The sequence below is a fragment of the Nanorana parkeri genome, unplaced genomic scaffold (genome assembly GCF_000935625.1).
Source record: "Nanorana parkeri isolate BGI_ZX_2015 unplaced genomic scaffold, ASM93562v1 scaffold389, whole genome shotgun sequence".
Classification (NCBI taxonomy): Eukaryota; Metazoa; Chordata; class Amphibia; order Anura; family Dicroglossidae; genus Nanorana; species Nanorana parkeri.
The window spans coordinates 398,148-416,573 of record NW_017306657.1 but is presented as its reverse complement, the minus strand read 5'-3'; the positions used below and the strand labels follow the sequence as shown (position 1 = coordinate 416,573).

At 43.5% G+C, this 18,426-nt stretch overlaps 1 protein-coding gene across 1 annotated transcript in view; it reads left to right on the top strand.

The window, feature by feature from the left end:
* Positions 1-18,426, top strand: part of FKBP15 (FK506 binding protein 15) — a 44,468-nt gene that overhangs the window by 24,170 nt on the left and 1,872 nt on the right. The window contains 13 exon segments of the mRNA XM_018559332.1: positions 183-285; positions 3,868-3,900; positions 4,891-5,062; positions 5,143-5,279; positions 5,853-5,984; positions 7,089-7,178; positions 8,035-8,136; positions 8,324-8,587; positions 9,044-9,145; positions 13,641-13,748; positions 15,241-15,929; positions 16,953-16,990; positions 17,241-17,356. Of these exon segments, the coding sequence (XP_018414834.1) occupies positions 183-285; positions 3,868-3,900; positions 4,891-5,062; positions 5,143-5,279; positions 5,853-5,984; positions 7,089-7,178; positions 8,035-8,136; positions 8,324-8,587; positions 9,044-9,145; positions 13,641-13,748; positions 15,241-15,929; positions 16,953-16,990; positions 17,241-17,356 (2,086 nt within the window).

Sequence of the window (18,426 nt, the reverse complement as noted above, 5' to 3'; positions counted from 1 at the left end):
ACTAATAAAATATTCAAATCCATTCCTGCCTCTGAGGAGAACTCAAATATTCATTTGCTTAGCGATAAACCCTCCAGGATAATTTTTTTTTTTTTTTGGGATAGCCCACATGCATGCACAGTGAGTATATACTCCATGCAGATAGGGTGGCAACTTATAATAGTGACTCCTTTCTCTTGCAGGTATGTAGAGCAAAGTAACATTCTAATGGAGCAGAGAAATGACTCTTTGAAATCGTCTAGTGAGAACACACAATCCAGACTACTGAATGCCATGCAGGAAAAGGTATGTCAGCACCGGGAGTGCCACTCATGAAACCTCTATTCACAGAAACTAAAGATGCTAACTGATATAAAGTGCTGGCATCTGGGGGTGCAATCACGAACTCTATGCCCAAACACTGGTTCACTCTAAATGGGCAAAGTTCTGGCACTGCTGGTTAGCTTGCCTGTTCCCTCCTGCCCCAATACATTTATATACTAGCCAGTAAGACTGCCTAGTGATGAACTAATAGGAACGTGTAGGAGGGGGCAGACAATCTATTTCAGTGTTAGGAAGTGCCAGAGCTTTGCCCAGTTGGATTGGCCTGTCAATCAGGTGTAGAGGGGACAAAAGATGCTGCAGGGATGTTCAGGAAACTTCTAGGCAATACAATCACTTTAAAGGAAACTGATAAATATGAAGATTGCCATTGCTAATCTTCTGCTAAAAATGCAGAAAAGTCATCTGACTGTCACTGAACGCAATACTTAGGTCTCGTTCACACCTAGGCGTATTGCATATGCGCGTCTGTCGCGCGTTTTTTTACCGCGATTCGTGGTAAAGTCGCGTGACAAACGCGCATTTCTGAAGGCTACTTGGCTGTATCCCAATGGAAACGTGCAACAAAACGGCCCAAAGTAGTACATGTAGCTTTTCAGGCGTGGGCCGTTTTGTAGCGTGTTACGGACGGGAGGAAATACACCAAGGTGGGAACGAGACCATTGAATACAATGGGATTTATATTTTTGAGCGTTTTGTAGAGCGTTCGTCGAGCGTAGAACGCGCTACAAAACATTCAGGTGTGAACGAGGGCTTAGAGACATGGATGTGGAACAAGTAGGCAAACAAGGAAAGCCAAAATAAGGTAATAAAAATTTGTTTTTTTGTGACTCTGAAAGTAGCACAGGATCCTTTAAAGCTGAACTTCAGGTGGATACAAAGACACCTACTCATGTAGGTATGCGTTCAGTAAAAAACAAAATTAAATCAGGTGTACTTTGAAAAGTAACTAGTGTACAGCAGGGCTCAGATTGGGAGGAGGTAGCTGCAGTACTCGTGCTAACAAGAGAAATGCTAAGAGGGGGGGAGAACAGAGCTGTGTTACCTAACTGCAGTACAGAAAATGTGTCCTGTATGGCAGAGCAGAGTAACAGGAATACTAAATGGCTGGTAAAACGTCTCTCGTATGCATCACATCTGGGTATTTACCCGTTTTCCTGGAGTTTGGCTTAAAGGACATTGTCTCTATAAGTAGGATGTCATCCATTTTTTATATACACAATGCAAACTATACCACATATACGCATAGAAATTTTGGCCAAAAATGGTACTATGGGTAGTATGCAGATAGTACAAAAACGTCTGAAATTGCAGTGCACCCCCATCTTCTCTCCTCCCCACTGAGCGCCAGCTGCAAGCTTTGGTATGTGTCCTCTCTGATCCCCGCTGCTCTCTCCCGCCATTTGTCGGCAGGGGCAGCGAGGATCGAAGGGGACACAGAGCGACGGGCACGGCACCGTTCAGTAGCTGCACAGAGGTCCTGCACCCCACTGACCGCTAGCACTGTCCAGAGACACCAGACACAGAATTGAGAGCAGGGAGGATCAGCAAATATGTAAAATATTTGCTGATCCTTCCATGTATGCTCAAACATCAGGGTTTTCATTTCAGACCACACTAAAGTTTGTAAATAACTGAGGACATATTTGGCACGCAGGCGTGGGAGAGATCCATTCTGGAGGATACTCAAGCTGTATCGTGGCAGTAGAAAATATACGCACTGCATTTCCTTTTTGTTCTACTCCCACTGCGATTTTGCTTTCAGACACGACCTCCCCATGAGGGGTCTAGCTAATTGAGAGATCTGGTCTATTTACTTCTCTATTGGTCCATAGCAGGCTGCAGTTCTTTTTCGGATCAGTATCCCCCTGAGGAAGCCTTTCTCAAGGCGAAACATGTTGGGGTATCCAGGGAAATATGGCCTATGCATAATTCATTATGAATAATCAAGACTACTGTAATGTACTGTTCTGCCATCACCTCATGTTTATTTATTGACCAGTTTCTCAATCATGACAATGCGATTTGTATTTCTAAACTATTTTTGTGAACAATAAATTATATTTTTTACATAACATCGTGAGAGCACAAGAGTTTCTTTAAAGCCCCCCCCCTTTCGGGCTCTTGCATACCTGAAAGTGGTATTTATTCGCACAAGGTTATATACATTTATATTGGGGTGTGAAACTTTTTGCTCTCTTCTGTGTTTTCCAGCACACGCCCACTAATGTTATAAATAACTGAGGACATAGTATTTAGTTACTGTGTCCCTAATTATGAATGAATGCTCTACATCACTTTCTCTACATTCATGATTGTGAACATAGTAACTCATATCTACTCCGTTTATGAATGGACAGGAACACCAGTATAGAGGCTTTCTGTTCATTCAAAACAGGGGCTGCAGAAAGAGATTTAGGACTTGTGTCCTCCAATAGTTTTTTCTATTTTTAAAAGAAAAATATCAAGCGTCTGTTTAGACTCCTGATATTTCCCCAGAGCCCCTAACGGTAAAGCGAAGAAAACCATAAAAATAAAACAATTAAACAATTTTAAGATATTTTAAAAAGCTTGGAAAAAAAAGTCGGTTTCAGCCCGACAAATTTGGAGATTTCAGTGGAGCCCTAATATAGTACCGGTATTTTTTTTTTTTTTCTTTATTGATGTCTGTATGTGTTTTTAAACCTGGTCATACATAATCTGGTTATACAATCTCTGCAAATGTACTTCACCAACAACTGTGAAGTGCAAGAGTATAAAGCAGAATCTATTTTGCATGAGGGGTGAAGGGGCAAGAGTACGGCAACACACCCCTTCAAATTCAATATAACCGCATATAACGCCAAATGAGGCTTTTTGGGTGCCAAAAACGTTTACAAACTCGTGTCTAAATAAAATGATCTTTTTATTAATATGTATTAAAACATTTTCTTTAAACCAATAATATGTCTGTCCACCTTTTATTGAGTTAGTCGTGAGTTTTGCAATCCTCTATATTAGCCTGTTCATATGATCTAAAGACTCGACACCGTTTCGCAATAGTGCTTCCTCAAAAGTCCTATGAATCCACAAATGGACAATTACATATTAGTGCCATACAACATATGAATGAACACAAATTATGCATATGTTTTATCATCATTCAAATGCAATCTCCCCACCCTACTTACCTAACAGTCTGTGGACAGTCAACAGCAACAGCCTAGCTATGCAGTCCATTCAAGTTATCTTCAAACAGGAAGGCCCATATTGCATAGCTGTTGGGAAGTCTAAAGGAGATTGTGCAATCAGATTGTACAGTGTGTGGCTATTGTTTTTCAGTTTTTAATGACTGGATGCAAACTAACAATCTCTGCTCCTGTTAAATGTTATTATAGTCAGATAGTTTATCTGCTTATATTAAATGATTAATAGTGGATTGTAAACTCAAGAACTTTGTCTTTCTGGTGCTGGCACATCCCTCCTTTATAGAAGAAGCTGCTTCTGTCTTTCTTAAACTCTTGATTGGCTGGCTTTCTTTCACTGATGCTGCTTTCTCTTTCCCAGCATGCTTTGCACATAGATGAGGGCACATACCAGGTGAGGATTCGGGGAGCTTCTCTCTTTCTCTGCATTTAACTTTTGCTGCTTGTTTTATGTCATATTTCACAGCAAACCATTGCAAGATACTGTAGAGTCGTTATCAGCAAGACCTATCTTATCATTGCTGAAGGAAGGCCTGTTGCTTTGGCTGCTGTCAGAATACCCAAACAGACCTGGCAGCTGATTGGTTGCCGGCTCTGTTCATTCGGAGATTTTGCAACCACCTCCTTTGATCAGCTGATCGAGGGATGCCCGCCAGAAGGGTGCCGACAGCGGCACACACTGTGCAAATTTTGCCCGGTTCCTGAAACCGGCTGAAATCTGCAAAATGTATGCCCAGCTATGCTCACTGCTTTCTTATCTTTACCTGCCTCCAATAGTTTCATCCCACTTCTGCCTATGCGTTCATCTTTCCTTTACAGCCATTACCTGGTGTTATCTCTCTGTCTGCTGGATATTTTTTGTTTCTTTTGAAGAAAGCCTGTCTACAAATAAACAGGGGAGTCATAAATGACTCCTTCCTTTCGCATTGATGACACCTTTTGCTTTTATGGTGACCCTCTTGCTTCAATACTCTGAGTTAGTGACCCTAAGCGAGTGTAATATATATTTTCTGATCTGCATATTTATTCCAAGTTGGTGACATTGTATTGAAGCTTCAGCATAACAGCTAAGCACATAAAAAGAAAAGATGGTAATCAGCCTCCTGTTACATGGTAGGTTTACTTTCAATTATGGAGACTGCAGCAGGAGTGAGACTTCTCAGAGGACGGAGATCCTAATTACAATACAGAGAGTCTATTGCTTGGTGCCCAAGATAAAAAATAAAATGTCAGCGAGAGATTTAACCCACCAGTGTCCATCCAGGACTAAAACATCAGCTTTGGGTGTCCTGAACCTTCACATCTGCTTGCTATTGACAACCACTGCACTGTTCTTCCAGATTTGATATATCGGTGAGTGGTTTGAACCCCTTATGTATCACAGGCCAAGGTGGCAGAGGAGTTGTCAGTTTCGACTGGACACCTATCCCGTCTGCAGCTGGAAATCACATCTTATCAGAAGAGGGAGATGGAGCAGCGGACTCAGCTAATGGCGGCCCAGCAAGAGGCGGAGAAGTGTCATGCTGAGCTTTCTTCTCTCCGGACGCAGCTCATCGGTGAGTGCACTCTCTATACTTGGAGTAGTAGCGCATGTTTTTCATCCTTTCATATACTAGATGTTTTAACAATTCTTCAGAAATGAAAGAAACGTCGGAGCATACCAAGAACCGGGCCAAAACTGAGAAGGACAGCCGGCGGACCCTGGAGCTACGACTGACGGCTCTGGAAGAAGAGATCTCTGACTTGAAGGTGGAGAAGCAAAACTTAGAAAAGGTGACGTCATTTGTATCAGACCCATTTACATCATACAATTGATCGGTACTTAATGTGGATGATATATTAGCTGACTGCATCCCAGGCTTTAGATTTAAAGCTTTGGATAAAGTGGATAAGGGTTAGAACCTCTGTCACATATTTTTATTGCTGCCTGCCTCCTCACTGGGGATATTTCTCCTCACTTCCTGTGTATAGCACAGCAGATTATTTTTGGACAAAGATTGGCCTTCTCATTTCCAACACCTCCCGACAGAACAATGAGGCTGCCCATCTCTAGAACAGCCAATAGGGGGCTCAGGAGGCAATAAGGGGCAGGGCCAAGCTCCGCTTTTACAGACAAACCTGAGTTTTTGGATGCAATTTCATCTGTCTATCTCTCTGGATCTGCTGATCATTTTGACATGCAGTTTTCACTGAAGGTAACCTCTGCTTGTGTACCATTCTATTGTATGCTCAGATTGACTTGCCCAGGTATCATTTCTGTATCTTTTATCTTTTTGCTAACAGCAGGGATGATATTCATTGAGCTGCATTTGTTTCTATCTACAATAACCTCGTTTTGTTACACAGAGCCTTGCAGAGAGAAAGAAGAAGTCTCAGCAGGAGCGGCAGCGGGCTGAGGAAGAGCAGGAAGAGTTGCGGAAAAGTTTCCAGGAAGAGGCTGAAAACTTGAGACAGCTCCTGAAGAAATCCCGGGAGCAGGTCAATAGGAACTATAATGTTTTTAATGCTTAACAAAGAACTAAAGGAAATGTAAAAATGAACCCCCACGGCAAGGGTTAACTGCTCGTCTTGGCCTTGGAGATAAAATAAAATATACTCTCCTGATCCTCAGTCCTGCAGCAGTTAGTGCGCACCTCTCTCCCCCTCTGCTCTGGTGGGGGAATGTCCCTTGGCATCCTCTTGTCTAATGCAGCTGCGTAAGACGTGAGGACATCACGGGCCCTTAGACCACCGGAGACCGGTCTAGCAGCCAGGCCGAACTGAAGATCAAGTGAGGGATATTTTAATTTATTTTAGTCCTTAGACCAAAACGTGCAGTTAACCCTTGCAGTGCAGGCATACCACTGCAAGAGTTAAAGTTTACATTTCTTGGAGTTCTTCTTTTTTCACTTTGGCAAAGCCTTTTTACCTGGTGACTCTTAAGCTGCCCATACACCTTGCGATCGATGATCGAACAGTCGTACAATTGTCGTACGGCGGCCCCATCCTGCCCCGATTATAGCAAGGTTGAATCAGCAGTAATTAACAGAAAAGCACCTGGACGAATTGCGGTAATCGACCGCACGTATTTTCGTCTGCACATGCACAGTGTAAATCGTACAAATTTTGACGTACGGAAACGCCACCAACCTTGCAAAAATCCTACGATCGACCTGAAGTTTTCTAACCTGTTGGTTAGTCAAAAGTCGATCGGTTGCACACTGCCCATCGACCTTACGAGTAGCTTTAAGCTACTCATTGCTTGTCCTGATGTCAAAGGGACAAGAAGGAAGGAAATGTCTCTCAAACAGAGCAGAACAGAGATGGCTATGAAACCCTTTATCACTCCTTTCATATCCAGGTCTTGTCATCAGGGTAGATGGCAGTTTAGCAATTTTTGTTTTACATTTCCAGTCTGAGTTCTCTTTAAGGGTGTTCACATGTGTTGCTTTTTAAATTGCCTCTACTGCTTTTTAAGGAGGAAGGTTATTTTTCCAAATAGGAAGTCAGAGGTTAAAAAACATTATCGGTTTTGATCTTGTGTGAAAGTTGTCATCCTTTCTCTCCCCTTATGCATTCTAAATTATTATTTTTTTCCATTAGCTTTCCACATCCTCTTCCCGCGACCGTGATGAGCAGACATTTTTGGATCTCCAGGAACAAGCGGCACAACTCCAGCCACTGAAAGAAAAGGTGATCCCTATATTAGGATGAAGGATTTAGGGGTGATTTTTATTACTTGAATGCAAGTCTGTGTAATATAGTCCCTTTTATTGAAAGCCCCAGTACCCAGGTATGGGGAGCATGCCACTTACTTCACTTTCTCCTATGTGACAGTGTAGGTGCTTGGTGATTTATCTGCTCAGACACCCAGTGCTGTCACATGGGGAAAGGAAAGAGCCCTCGACTCTGTGCAAACTTCTAGTTGCAACTTAAAACTAACTTTGAGCTTCCTCACTTTGCTCCTAGCAGATGAATGAAGCAGAAGGGGATCATATGGACAGGTGAATGTGGTGGGTAATATTAAAGCCAACCTATTGCTTTGTCTTGCACATTGGCATCGGCTGGGTTGTGGGATTAATGGACAGGATTTTAGCGATGTACAACTCATTTCACCTACCACTGCATTAGTTCCGTCAAACTGTTCTAAATTTTGGATTTTGTGCTGACAGCAAAGTTAAATGGCACGTTAGCTTCTGTTTGTCATGGCAGAAAGAAACATTCAGGAAGGTCCTCCAGCATAATTATTGGGGAATTCTTGAAGAAGCCACTGACTCCTTTCACTCTTAATTTATAAGGAAATACTGCCTGCTAACTGTTCTGATGGCAGCCCTGTTCAGGATACCAGTCAGCCCAGCTGGTTATTTCTGCATTGGGTGAACAGTCTCCCTCAATGCCCGCCACCTAATGCGGCAGGATATGTGTATGTCATGTAGCCCTGCAGACTTCATGTTAAAAATCTGACTTGCTAAGAGATGACTTTTACGGAACTTTTTGACATGAGCCAGGTTGTCATTTCTGCTTATTGGACTTCCCTTGTCCTCTTCAGTGCACAAATCTCCAGAGCCAGGTCACATCTCTCAATGAGAAGCTCAAAGAATCTCGTGTCAGAGAAAATGACATTGATTTGGCAAAGGAACAAGCAGAGGAGGTGAGTGAATTCTTTATATGCACTTTAATTGTGGGCTGTGATCTGAAAATGTACAGAGTGAATCTACAGAGTCTTTGTAAATATTCACAACTTGTAAAGATCTCAATTTGGGTTCCACTTTTAGTGGATACTTTTTATTTTCTGTATTTATTGCAATTTTTTTTTGTAATTGTCTTCTTGATATTAGAGGGTGTCTCAGCTCCAGGAGAAAATCGGTCAGGTCCAGCCTCTGAGACAACAGGTAAATGTCTCTGTCTTCCTCCTCCCCTCCATCGCCTCCTCTGTTCCTCCCTCTATCGCCTCCTCTGTTCCTCCCTCCATCGCCTCCTCTGTTCCTCCCTCCATCGCCTCCTCTGTTCCTCCCTCCATCGCCTCCTCTGTTCCTCCCTCCATCGCCTCCTCTGTTCCTCCCTCCATCGCCTCCTCTGTTCCTCCCTCTATCGCCTCCTCTGTTCCTCCCTCTATTGCCTCCTTTTGTTCCTCCCTTTATCGCCTCCTTTTGTTCCTCCCTCTATCGCCTCCTCTGTTCCTCCCTCTATCGCCTCCTCAGCTTTTTTTTTTTTTTTTTTTTCCTCTCTGCTAGTTCCTCTAACACTACCTGTTTATTATTTCAACCTGTTTATTAACGATATCGGGGAGGGCGTGAATAGCCATGTTTCCATCTTTGCTGATGATACTAAAATTGGGAGGGTAATAGACAGAGACTCAGACATTATAACATTACAGGAGGACTCTCCGCCCCCCCTGCTTTTTTTTTTTTTTTTTTTTACAGCTCAATTCTATCTTGAAGGATTGTACTCCTTGATTTTGATATGTGACCTGCTTGAATATTAAATGAATATGCAACTTGCAAAGGTAGAAGTGATATTCTGATCCATTTACATGTCTGTTTTGTGTCTCCTGTCAGTGCACCCAGCTCCAGGCCCAGGTCATTACCCTAATGCAGCAACTTGAAGACATGCAGACGAGGGATGGAGACAGAAATCTGGCAAAGGATCCCACAGAAGAGGCAAGTTTTCCAGGCAGGGCTGCCACCCAATAGGCATTTTAGCAATCTAGCTGAAAATTAAAGAGAATATTTTGACCAATTAAAACCTTGCAAAGTCCTGCTTAAGAGCAAATTCCAAAAGGTGTCTGCTGTTACCTTTTATTAACCAGAAACTCCTGCTGCATGCACCCCTCTAAACTAAGTTTTAATTGGTTTCTAAAGGTTCCTTGTCGTCCTGCCATGTCCCCTGTTTGGCTTTCTTAGGCACAGTACAGTCCTGCCTTGGAAGCCCATTGCTTATTTTTGGTATGCGTCATATGTGTGCGCAGTCTATTGCATTGGGGTGTGTGTGTGTGTGTGTAATATATATATAATCAGTCATTTTTCTTTCCTGACGCCAATACATGGCAGCATACGAATAGGTATGGCTCCACCCCCAGCCCAATCACAGGACCAGTGATGCTATAAATTAAAGCACGCCTCCCAAGGCAGCCATTATGCCATGTATTGGCGTTGGGAAAGGAAAATTACTGATGGGTAAGTATACAATTTTCCTGACACCAACATGGCAGCATACGAATTGGATATAGCGATCACACAACCAGGGAGGGTAATGCTGAGATATTTATTTGTACCACTGTTAAATACATTCAGAACCAAACTTCACCATTGGACAAGACTCTTGGATAGACCCTGTAAAGGGGCAGGAACATGGACCAGGTTACTGCCTTCCAGAATAACTCTGGAGGTACACCACTAAATTCTATCCATAAGGATAACATCCTTTGGAAGAGCGAACCCAGAGATTAATCTGTGGCTCCATGTGCTTGACCAGGCACAATGCATGTGACCTAATGCACGCAGAGAGCCCGTTTCTGATACTGTCAGAAAGATGAACAGATCGACCTTAAAGAAGAGATAACTGATAATGGATTACTTCCAGCCTCCAAGCCGCTTAAGGTAGTTTTGGATGTAGCACTTGCTGTAGAAGGTCTGAATATTAAGGATGGCTAGAAGATTCCAGGGTCAGAGTCTACAAGAGAGGGTAACCTGGACAGATGGGCCACAAGCAAATGATTGCCATCACCTTACCTGGATAATGGAGGGTCCTATTTATGAACCTGAAACCATTTGCACTGAAGGAGAACATATAAGCATTCAAATATCCACTACTCTTGTCCTTAGAAAGTTCTCTTGACAAGGAGTGTCTGCAGTCTGTGCTCTTGGGGATTGTCATCCAGATGAGATCTGGATAACCCACTTGCTGCTGATCCATAAGAAACTGCTGGATAAGAAACATTCATTGTTGCCCAGGGCTTCATGGCTTATCCATATTAGTTCCATGAACATCATCCAGTTGTTCATTGAACTAATATGAAGGTTCTTTGGATCTGAAAGGCTTTTTCTTCCCCCAATGGACTGTCACTGACCTTGGACTAAGAGGTTGTTGAGGTGATTCGTACATAGGAATCCAATATTAACACTATCACTGGATAGGGACATAGACGATAGCAGTTGAAACAGACTCACCGACTCTAGCCACAACCAAAGAATCTCATTGTTGGAATCATCCTGAACCTCTGGCACAGGGAATGTTTTCTCTGTTGTCTGAAGAACCCTGTTGGAAGACTCTTGGCTTCCAAAAAGTCGAGTTTTTCACCATATGAATTGATCCTGTCAACTTGAGACAATGGGATGCCAAGGAGTAAGATAGAGGTTTGACCTGCCTCAACAAAACACTAGACCACTTGGCTTTCCCCCTTGGAGATCGCTTTTACTGTGACTTTAGATATTGGTGTGTGGTGAGATCTGTACCAACTCGAGGTAACTACAGTCCCGGTTGTGCAATGCAGCATATCCAGAGCAGCCACACTATAAAGTCACTTGCTGATATTAATTCATTCAGAAGCTACCATGCCCCTAAGACCTTATTGCCAGCCAAAAGGTCCGCTTCTGTGTTCTTAGGCCAAGTATGGACTGCCCTGGCAAGTAAGAGTCATTACTGGCCTATGGGTGCGCCAGGGCAATACTCTGTAACTGACTGCCATAGGGCTAGATGGGAATTTGTGGATGTAGCTGCTTTACTGGGCTAGTAATTGACAGTTCATAAAGTACATCACCTCTGTTTAGGGCTTCAGAACCCCACCTCTCTGCCGCTGTATTCACTGCTGCCCCTGCAGGGAAACTTGGCACAGCATCCTGCCAGATGATCACAGGCCATGCACTGCTTAAAGGTTGTACAATCCTTGTGATGCATCCTGCTAGCTGGACTCTAATAGCAGGATCTTGTATGTGTAGCAGCTTTGCCACAGCTTGAAGAGGACCTTTCATCCCAAATTGAGCAGCTTACTCAGTCCTTGGGGAGCAGTGTTGGTGATAAGAGTTATAATCTAGAAGTTCATGCATGTGTACTCTGTACACCTTATAGAATGTAGCTGGTCTCTTGGGGAAGGAGGTTAATTTGGTAATTGAACACATGATCCAAACTCTGCTACCACAGATAAAATGAAGAGAATGATATGATTAAACAGTACCTGTCAGAACCTGCTAGACACTAACAACAATGCTATATACCTGGAAGCCACATACTCTTGTGCTCAGGGTTATAGCACAATAGGATCTTGTCACCAACAACAATGCTGTATATATGGGACCTTGAAAAAGTTTACTGAATAACAGGCAGAATAAGCCTGCAATGAAGCAACAACTCCATAAGTTACATATAAACATTAACAGCACTGAGGAACTACAGGTGACAGCAAAATACTTACATGAAAGGCACCCAAAGAGTTAAACAACACATTTCTGTAAGATCCAGTTAAGAGAGCACTATGGGGTAAGTGTTTTTCCCCATAGTTCTCTCCCCGTAGTTCTCTATCCTCCCGTGACCCAAAGCTCAGTATATAGTGGGCTACTGCTCGTGATATACTGAGAGCGCCGCAGCCTGGAACGGATCCCAATACTGTTGTGATCCATCCAGCTGCATGAGTGACAGCTGGCTCTGCCTATCTAGAGGCAGAGCCATCTGTACCCGCCCCTCTCCCCCATCTGTTCCTCCACTCAGCCCTGGAGGATCGGAGATGGGGGAATACCTGCGGGGAGCAGTGACAGTCACCGCTCTCTGCAGGGAGATGATCGGAAAGTGAGCGAGCGACAGTATGGTTTTACTCCCCGACCTATAGAGCCGACCTGTGACAGCTTATTTGTCACAGGTAGGCTCTAACTATGAGGTTAAGTGGAATTCACTCACCTCATAGTTCTCATTTTAAAGCTTTAGTAGCAGGGCTACAGGTGGCAGCAGCCTGCACGCAAACTAATGGATTCTTAGGCAAATACGTGCAATATTCAGCTAAATCATTAGCAGCAGCACAGAATCACATACTTCCCTGCAATGCTCCTTTTAAGGTTTAGGCACACAGGGAAAACTGAATGGCTCTACAGACATAACAGATATTCAAAACATTCGGCCAGAGCAAAGCAGCACTGCAAGGCCATAGGAAATAGTAGCACATGTATTTCTTAAACAAATTTGAAAGAAAATGGAGTGGATCCTACTTGTCCATGCGTGTGATCATTCCGGTACAACCATAGTTTCTCATGATGCAGCTGAGTCACGGTTCTTCTCTGGAGTCACAAGACGAGGAGGCTAAGCAAGTGTTAAACCCTCCGCCATGACAGAGGAAGCATCCGAATATAAAAAGACCCCAAGAGACCATTTCCCGCACCCCAACGCTATGGTGGAGGCTTCCCTTATAAAATTGCATTTAGCCACCTGAACAAAGGGAACTTCGCAACAGGAGAGGCGGAACCTGTGCTGCAGGCCAGGAAGGTGAGGGCAACAATCGCAAATATTCCTAGTATAACAATCTTGAGCAGTGAAGACAGAAAAAGAATGGCTGCCTTGGAAGGCGTGCTTTAATTTATAGTATACCCATTCGTATGCTGCCATGTGAGTGTCGGGAAATATATATATATATATAATATAGAGCTGTCCGCTGTTGTGGTATCAGTGTTGTGATTAGGGTGCACCCTGGCACACCCCCTGTGCATATGGTCTACCTGAGTGAGGTTCAGCCCACATTTGAAAATCTAGGCCAAATGATTCCCCACATAATGGTAGCCTTGTAACTACTATTTAAACAGCTGATCTGCTGGGGTTAGGAGCAGGGGACTGACACCAGAAATCGCACAGAGATGTGTGGACAGGTATTTTTTATTTCTGTCTTTGTGTTGTTGTGTCTGTCTGTCTGTCTCTCATTGAGCGAGAGCTGTGACCTGTGTCGCCTCTCGTGTGAGCGTGTGCGCGCGTTTGTGCCTTTTTTTTTCTAGTGTTGTGCTATTGTTAACGCTGTCATAGGGGACCTCTGGCAAGGACCAGTTCTCAATCCCGCAGTAGAGGGACTCAGAAGCTGCCCATACAGCGAGGTCCTTATTAAGATACTCCTTGTTTCTACATTCTCTACCACTAATGGCCACATGCATATCTTTGAATGTGTGTGTTACATTTCTCTGTCAGGTGAAGATGATCATGAATGGGGTCTTTCAGTCTCTCAGGAAGGAGTTTGACCTGGAGGAAACGTACAGTGGGCGAGTGGTGTTGGGCACCATTATGAATACTATAAAGGTAAATGGCGTAAGAAGGAATACATATACAGTTGTTGTTTATTTCTGTTTGTCACACAGCTTTCCAGTGCGCTAGAAAATAACTACAATCCTTACACTGGGATCATAGGTTGACCTGAATGACCTTCTTGTTGTTGAGGGAATGCAGGATTATAGTGAGCTGTCAGGTAGTGCTGGAGCTTGTAGTTTTTCAGCAGAAGGAGGCCCTCAGACTGGCAGAATCTCTCAGGGGGTTCTTATTGTGCAAAGATGATCACTCTTCAAAGGTTTGCTTTGGGAACATGGCCAAGCATACAATAGTAAATAAAGAAATTAAAGCAAACCTTTTTTTATTTTGAATGAATAGGGAAGACCCCTGTCATTTTCTTTTTTCTGTGTCCCTTTCTGCAGATTTACCTTCACTTCCTGTCTCAAAGACACAGCCTCCTCAGCCCTGTGTAAGCTCTATTAGAGATATTCCAAGTTTACATGGTGCTTTGTAGGGATGCACAGATACTTTTCGAGTACAAGTGCCGATACTTGGCATTTTCATGAGAACTACCAGGGTTGCAGCGTTTGCAGCTGGGACCTGGCTCTGGTGCTCCACCACTGTCCTGAAATCATTAGTCTGTATTGTTTTAGAAAAACTGTCACATGACAAACAAATATGTATCAGTACTTGTATCTGTGAGTACCTGGGCCAGTATCCGTACTTGTAGAAAAATGGTATTGGTGCATCCCCTTTATTTATATTTATAAAGACAAAATCGTACATTAAAACAGATGTACAAATCCCAGGAGCTCCGTATGCTCCTTACAAATGACAGCTGCCTCCTAACTTATGAATTTTCCTCTAGTCTAGTCTTGGAGCTGGAAAAGTATCTGTATATGTACCTGTACCGAGTACTGTACTTTGGTATCGGTGCATCCCTATTGCTTTGTTTCGCTAGTTCTGGCTGCTGTTGCAAAGTGAAGGAAAAGTAAGAATGTACTGCTCTGAAGGGAGAGTAGTCAAGTAAACCTGTTGCATTACTCTGCATGGACAAAGCATGAGTGTGCTTTAAGCAATATTGACACCCCCCCCCATTTCACCCACCAGCATGATTTCCCAGTGCAGTAGATCTTTCTAATGCATTCAGCCATCTAACGTTAGTAAGATTTAAAATGTTCAGTTTATAAAAATATTTTTCTGCAGAGGCATCTACAGCTTACCTGTCATAAGGGTATGTTGAGGAAGCCATTGCAGTAAAATTTGTCAACTACAAGAGTAGAGAAAGGAGAACTGTTGTTTGCTGCAGGCTGTTATCAGTGGTGTAGTAAAAATGACAATTTTCCTTTTGTGCCTATTCTAGGAAATCATGCACTGTTGCAGATCAAAGCGAAAGAATGCCTTTTTAATAATGCAAATATAACCTTTTTTGGGCTATTTTATATGCATCAGGTTAACAAAATATTACATTAAAAGATACAAAAAAATGTATGAGTACTAATTTAGTAAATCAATTATCTGCCAGGCAACAACACTACATCTGTTGAGTAAGCCACAGAATGAGGAGGCAGCAGCAGCAAGCAGCAGTGGTGAAGAAGAGGAGGAAGATGAAGGTGCAAAAACTGAAGTTGTGGAACAGCCTGCACTACAGAGAGAACAAACATTAAACCGAGGTGAAGTGCATGCAGAACTCGAGGAAAACAAGACTTCCACTTCAGAGCAAGTTCCTTGTGTTGAAGAGGTGAATCCTGAAGAGGTCAATGTGCCTACAGAAATAGTAGGCAATCAGGAAATGGGTCCTACCTCTACAGAGCTACAGGAATCGGGTGAAGACGAACCCGTCAAAGTCATCCAGGAAGATCTGGACTCTCCATCCGCTCTTGTTCACATGATCTCCAGTGATACCCCAGAATCGAGCATGGTGACTGACACTGCGGAGGACCTAGTAATGTTTGCTGAAAAGGATGTTCTTCAAGAGAATCCTCCCCCAAGCCCCAGTGATGAATTGGCCAGTGAGAATCCCGCTGAGAATGAGTCTCAGCAATCAAATGCCTCCATGACTATAGAGGAGAAACAAGAGGTTCCACCGCTTTTAATTAGTGATGATGACAGTAGCAGCCCGGTTCCACCAAAAGAGGCGACCCCTGCTCTTCGATCAACTGGAATCCATGTAACCAAGAGTCCTACTAAGCCAGGGGAGAGGACAGATCTCAGGTTAGAGGACTATAGCACAACATATAAAATAGGCCAAAGATAAGTAAAAAAAAAAAAAAACACTGTCTGCCCATCAGTAACACAATTAGAAGTTGTAGCAAAAAGTTCCATGAAAACCACAAAGTGCCAAAAATACTCCACCTGGAAAGTAATGGAGTCAAAGGAAATATCCTACCTCTTGGATGCTAATCCAAAACCCGACCCTCACTTCCTGTGCAGAGCAGCATAGCCCACATACCCATCTGCTTTTGTTAACTGTTCTTCCTCCTAGGGATAGTGTCATACCACAGAGGTTTGTAATGTCACCCAAAAAATACTTTGAGAACAAGAACATTTGCGTTTGCTTCAGTTGAGTCTTGACATTTTAGTTTATACTATTTGTAAGTGACACTTCTGTCACTGGTGTTAAGTGAACATAAAGATGGGCTTGCCCCTCCACCCCCTTTGGAAGTGGAGGCTGTCATTCACATTATTAATCTAATAGCAAGTTGAGAGAGGGGGTGGGCTGATCCTTCACTTTGTGCTAAAAAATGAGGTCTGTGTATTCCAGCACACAGGATTTAGGGGGATTGCAAAGATCTGTAGGGTCCTTGCTTTTCATTACTGAAGGTGATTTATATAAACTGATTCACAGGTTCACTTCTTAAAGGAGAACTATGAGGCGAGTGAAAATCACTCAGCCTCATAGTTCTAGCCGACCTGTGACAATGAAACTGTCACAGGTCGGCTCAATAGATCGGGAAGTGAGTGAACACATACCAGCGCTCGCTCACTTCTCGATCTATCCCTGCAGAGAGCCGTGGCTGAACCTCACGGCTCCCTGCAGGGATTTCCCCCCCTCTCCGATCCTCCAGCGCTGACTGGCGGAACGGACGGGGGAGGGTGCGGCGTCTCGGTACTGAGCATTGGGTGACTGGAGGACGCTAGTTTGTGTCCTCCCGTTACCCTTAGGAGAACTATGGGGAAAAGCCTTAACCCCATAGTTCTCCTTTTAAGCTGTTAAAACCAAATCTCTTGTTTAAGAGCAGACGGTGCTGAAGGTGCCTTTTTAGTCGTGACAGGTCAGTGACGGCTTAGTCCCAAAGCCAGGTCAGTCAAGCTCCTTGCTAATAGAAGGAATCTAGTGTCAGAGGGGTGCACAGAGCAGAGTATTCTGACTGTTAAGGTAATAACAGGAACTTTGTGGCATTCATTGTTAGATTGTTCAAAATGGAGAGAAAAAAAAATAACTACAACTAACCAATCAAGAAATGCACAGCTGATATTGGCATAAGCCGGTATTGGAAATTACTTTTGTTTTTACTAAATTAGGCACCAAATTTCCATTGTTTCATTTCAGTCTTGGCGAGTCTGATGATGAAGATTTGTTTAAAGCGGCTTCTCCGAAACAGAGGACAAAGCAAGAAGAGGAAGAGGAGGAGGAAGTGGTAAGCGATTGAGCCCACCGGTGTCATCCTGGGCGGGGAGATCATTAAATGATCTCTGTAATTTGGCATCCATGTGGACAGAATTTAGAATCATGACGAGCCTTGGTGTCACCATTAGTTTCCTATGAAGTCATTTCCTATTGATTTGAATGGAGAACCTTGTATTTTCAGTGGATAGATAGAGCTATATCCAACAAACAATTATTTGTAGAGGAAGGGAGTGTTAGAACCTTTGTCATGGTTTATTGATGTCTCTTTGTTGGACAGATTTCCCCTTACTATAGGGCTCATTTCTAATAGAGAGAGGATAGAGGGTTACAGTCTCTTCTCTTGGCTTCTCATTTGGGAGTCCCAGAGCTGGCAGAGAGCTTATAAAGCACAACACTGTACTTTATTCATTTTTAGGGCTGGTACTGATTAAAATTTTCGTGTTCGATTAATTGAATTTGTTTTTTAATCGATTAATTGGCCTATACACATACCGCACAGCAATGAAGTAATGAACTAGGATCACACTAATCCAGCACGTTATTAATCTCACGTGCCCCACTCAATATGGCCGCCGCTTGAGTGGGGCAACTCAGAATAATAACGTGCTGGATTAGTGTGATCCTAGTTCATTACTTCATTGCTGTGCTGTATGTGTATAGGCCAATGCCTTGGCTGGCGCTCGTGCAGAAAGTTTCTTGGGCAAACTCACCGGCCCAAGTGGCTCCGTCAGCTAACGAAGAGAAGGGGGGAGGAGTCCGGTGACTTCACCGGACTCCTCCCCCCTTCTCTTCGTTAGCTGTCACGGACATCAACGTCACCGGACTCCTCCCCCTTCCCTTCGTTAGCCGACGGAGCCACTTGGGGAAGGGGGGAGGAGTCCCGTCGATGTCCGTGACGTCACCGGATCTCCGACGGGACTCCCGGAAGATGGCGGAAAGGTGAGTGTTCTCATTAGCGATCTTAAGAATTTGAATCGATCAAAAAGTTTAACGATTAATCGAGAAATTAATCGTTAATTTCCGCAGCCCTATTTATTTTTTTAAAAAGCAGCAGTACGGCGATATAAACTGGCCCTTCCT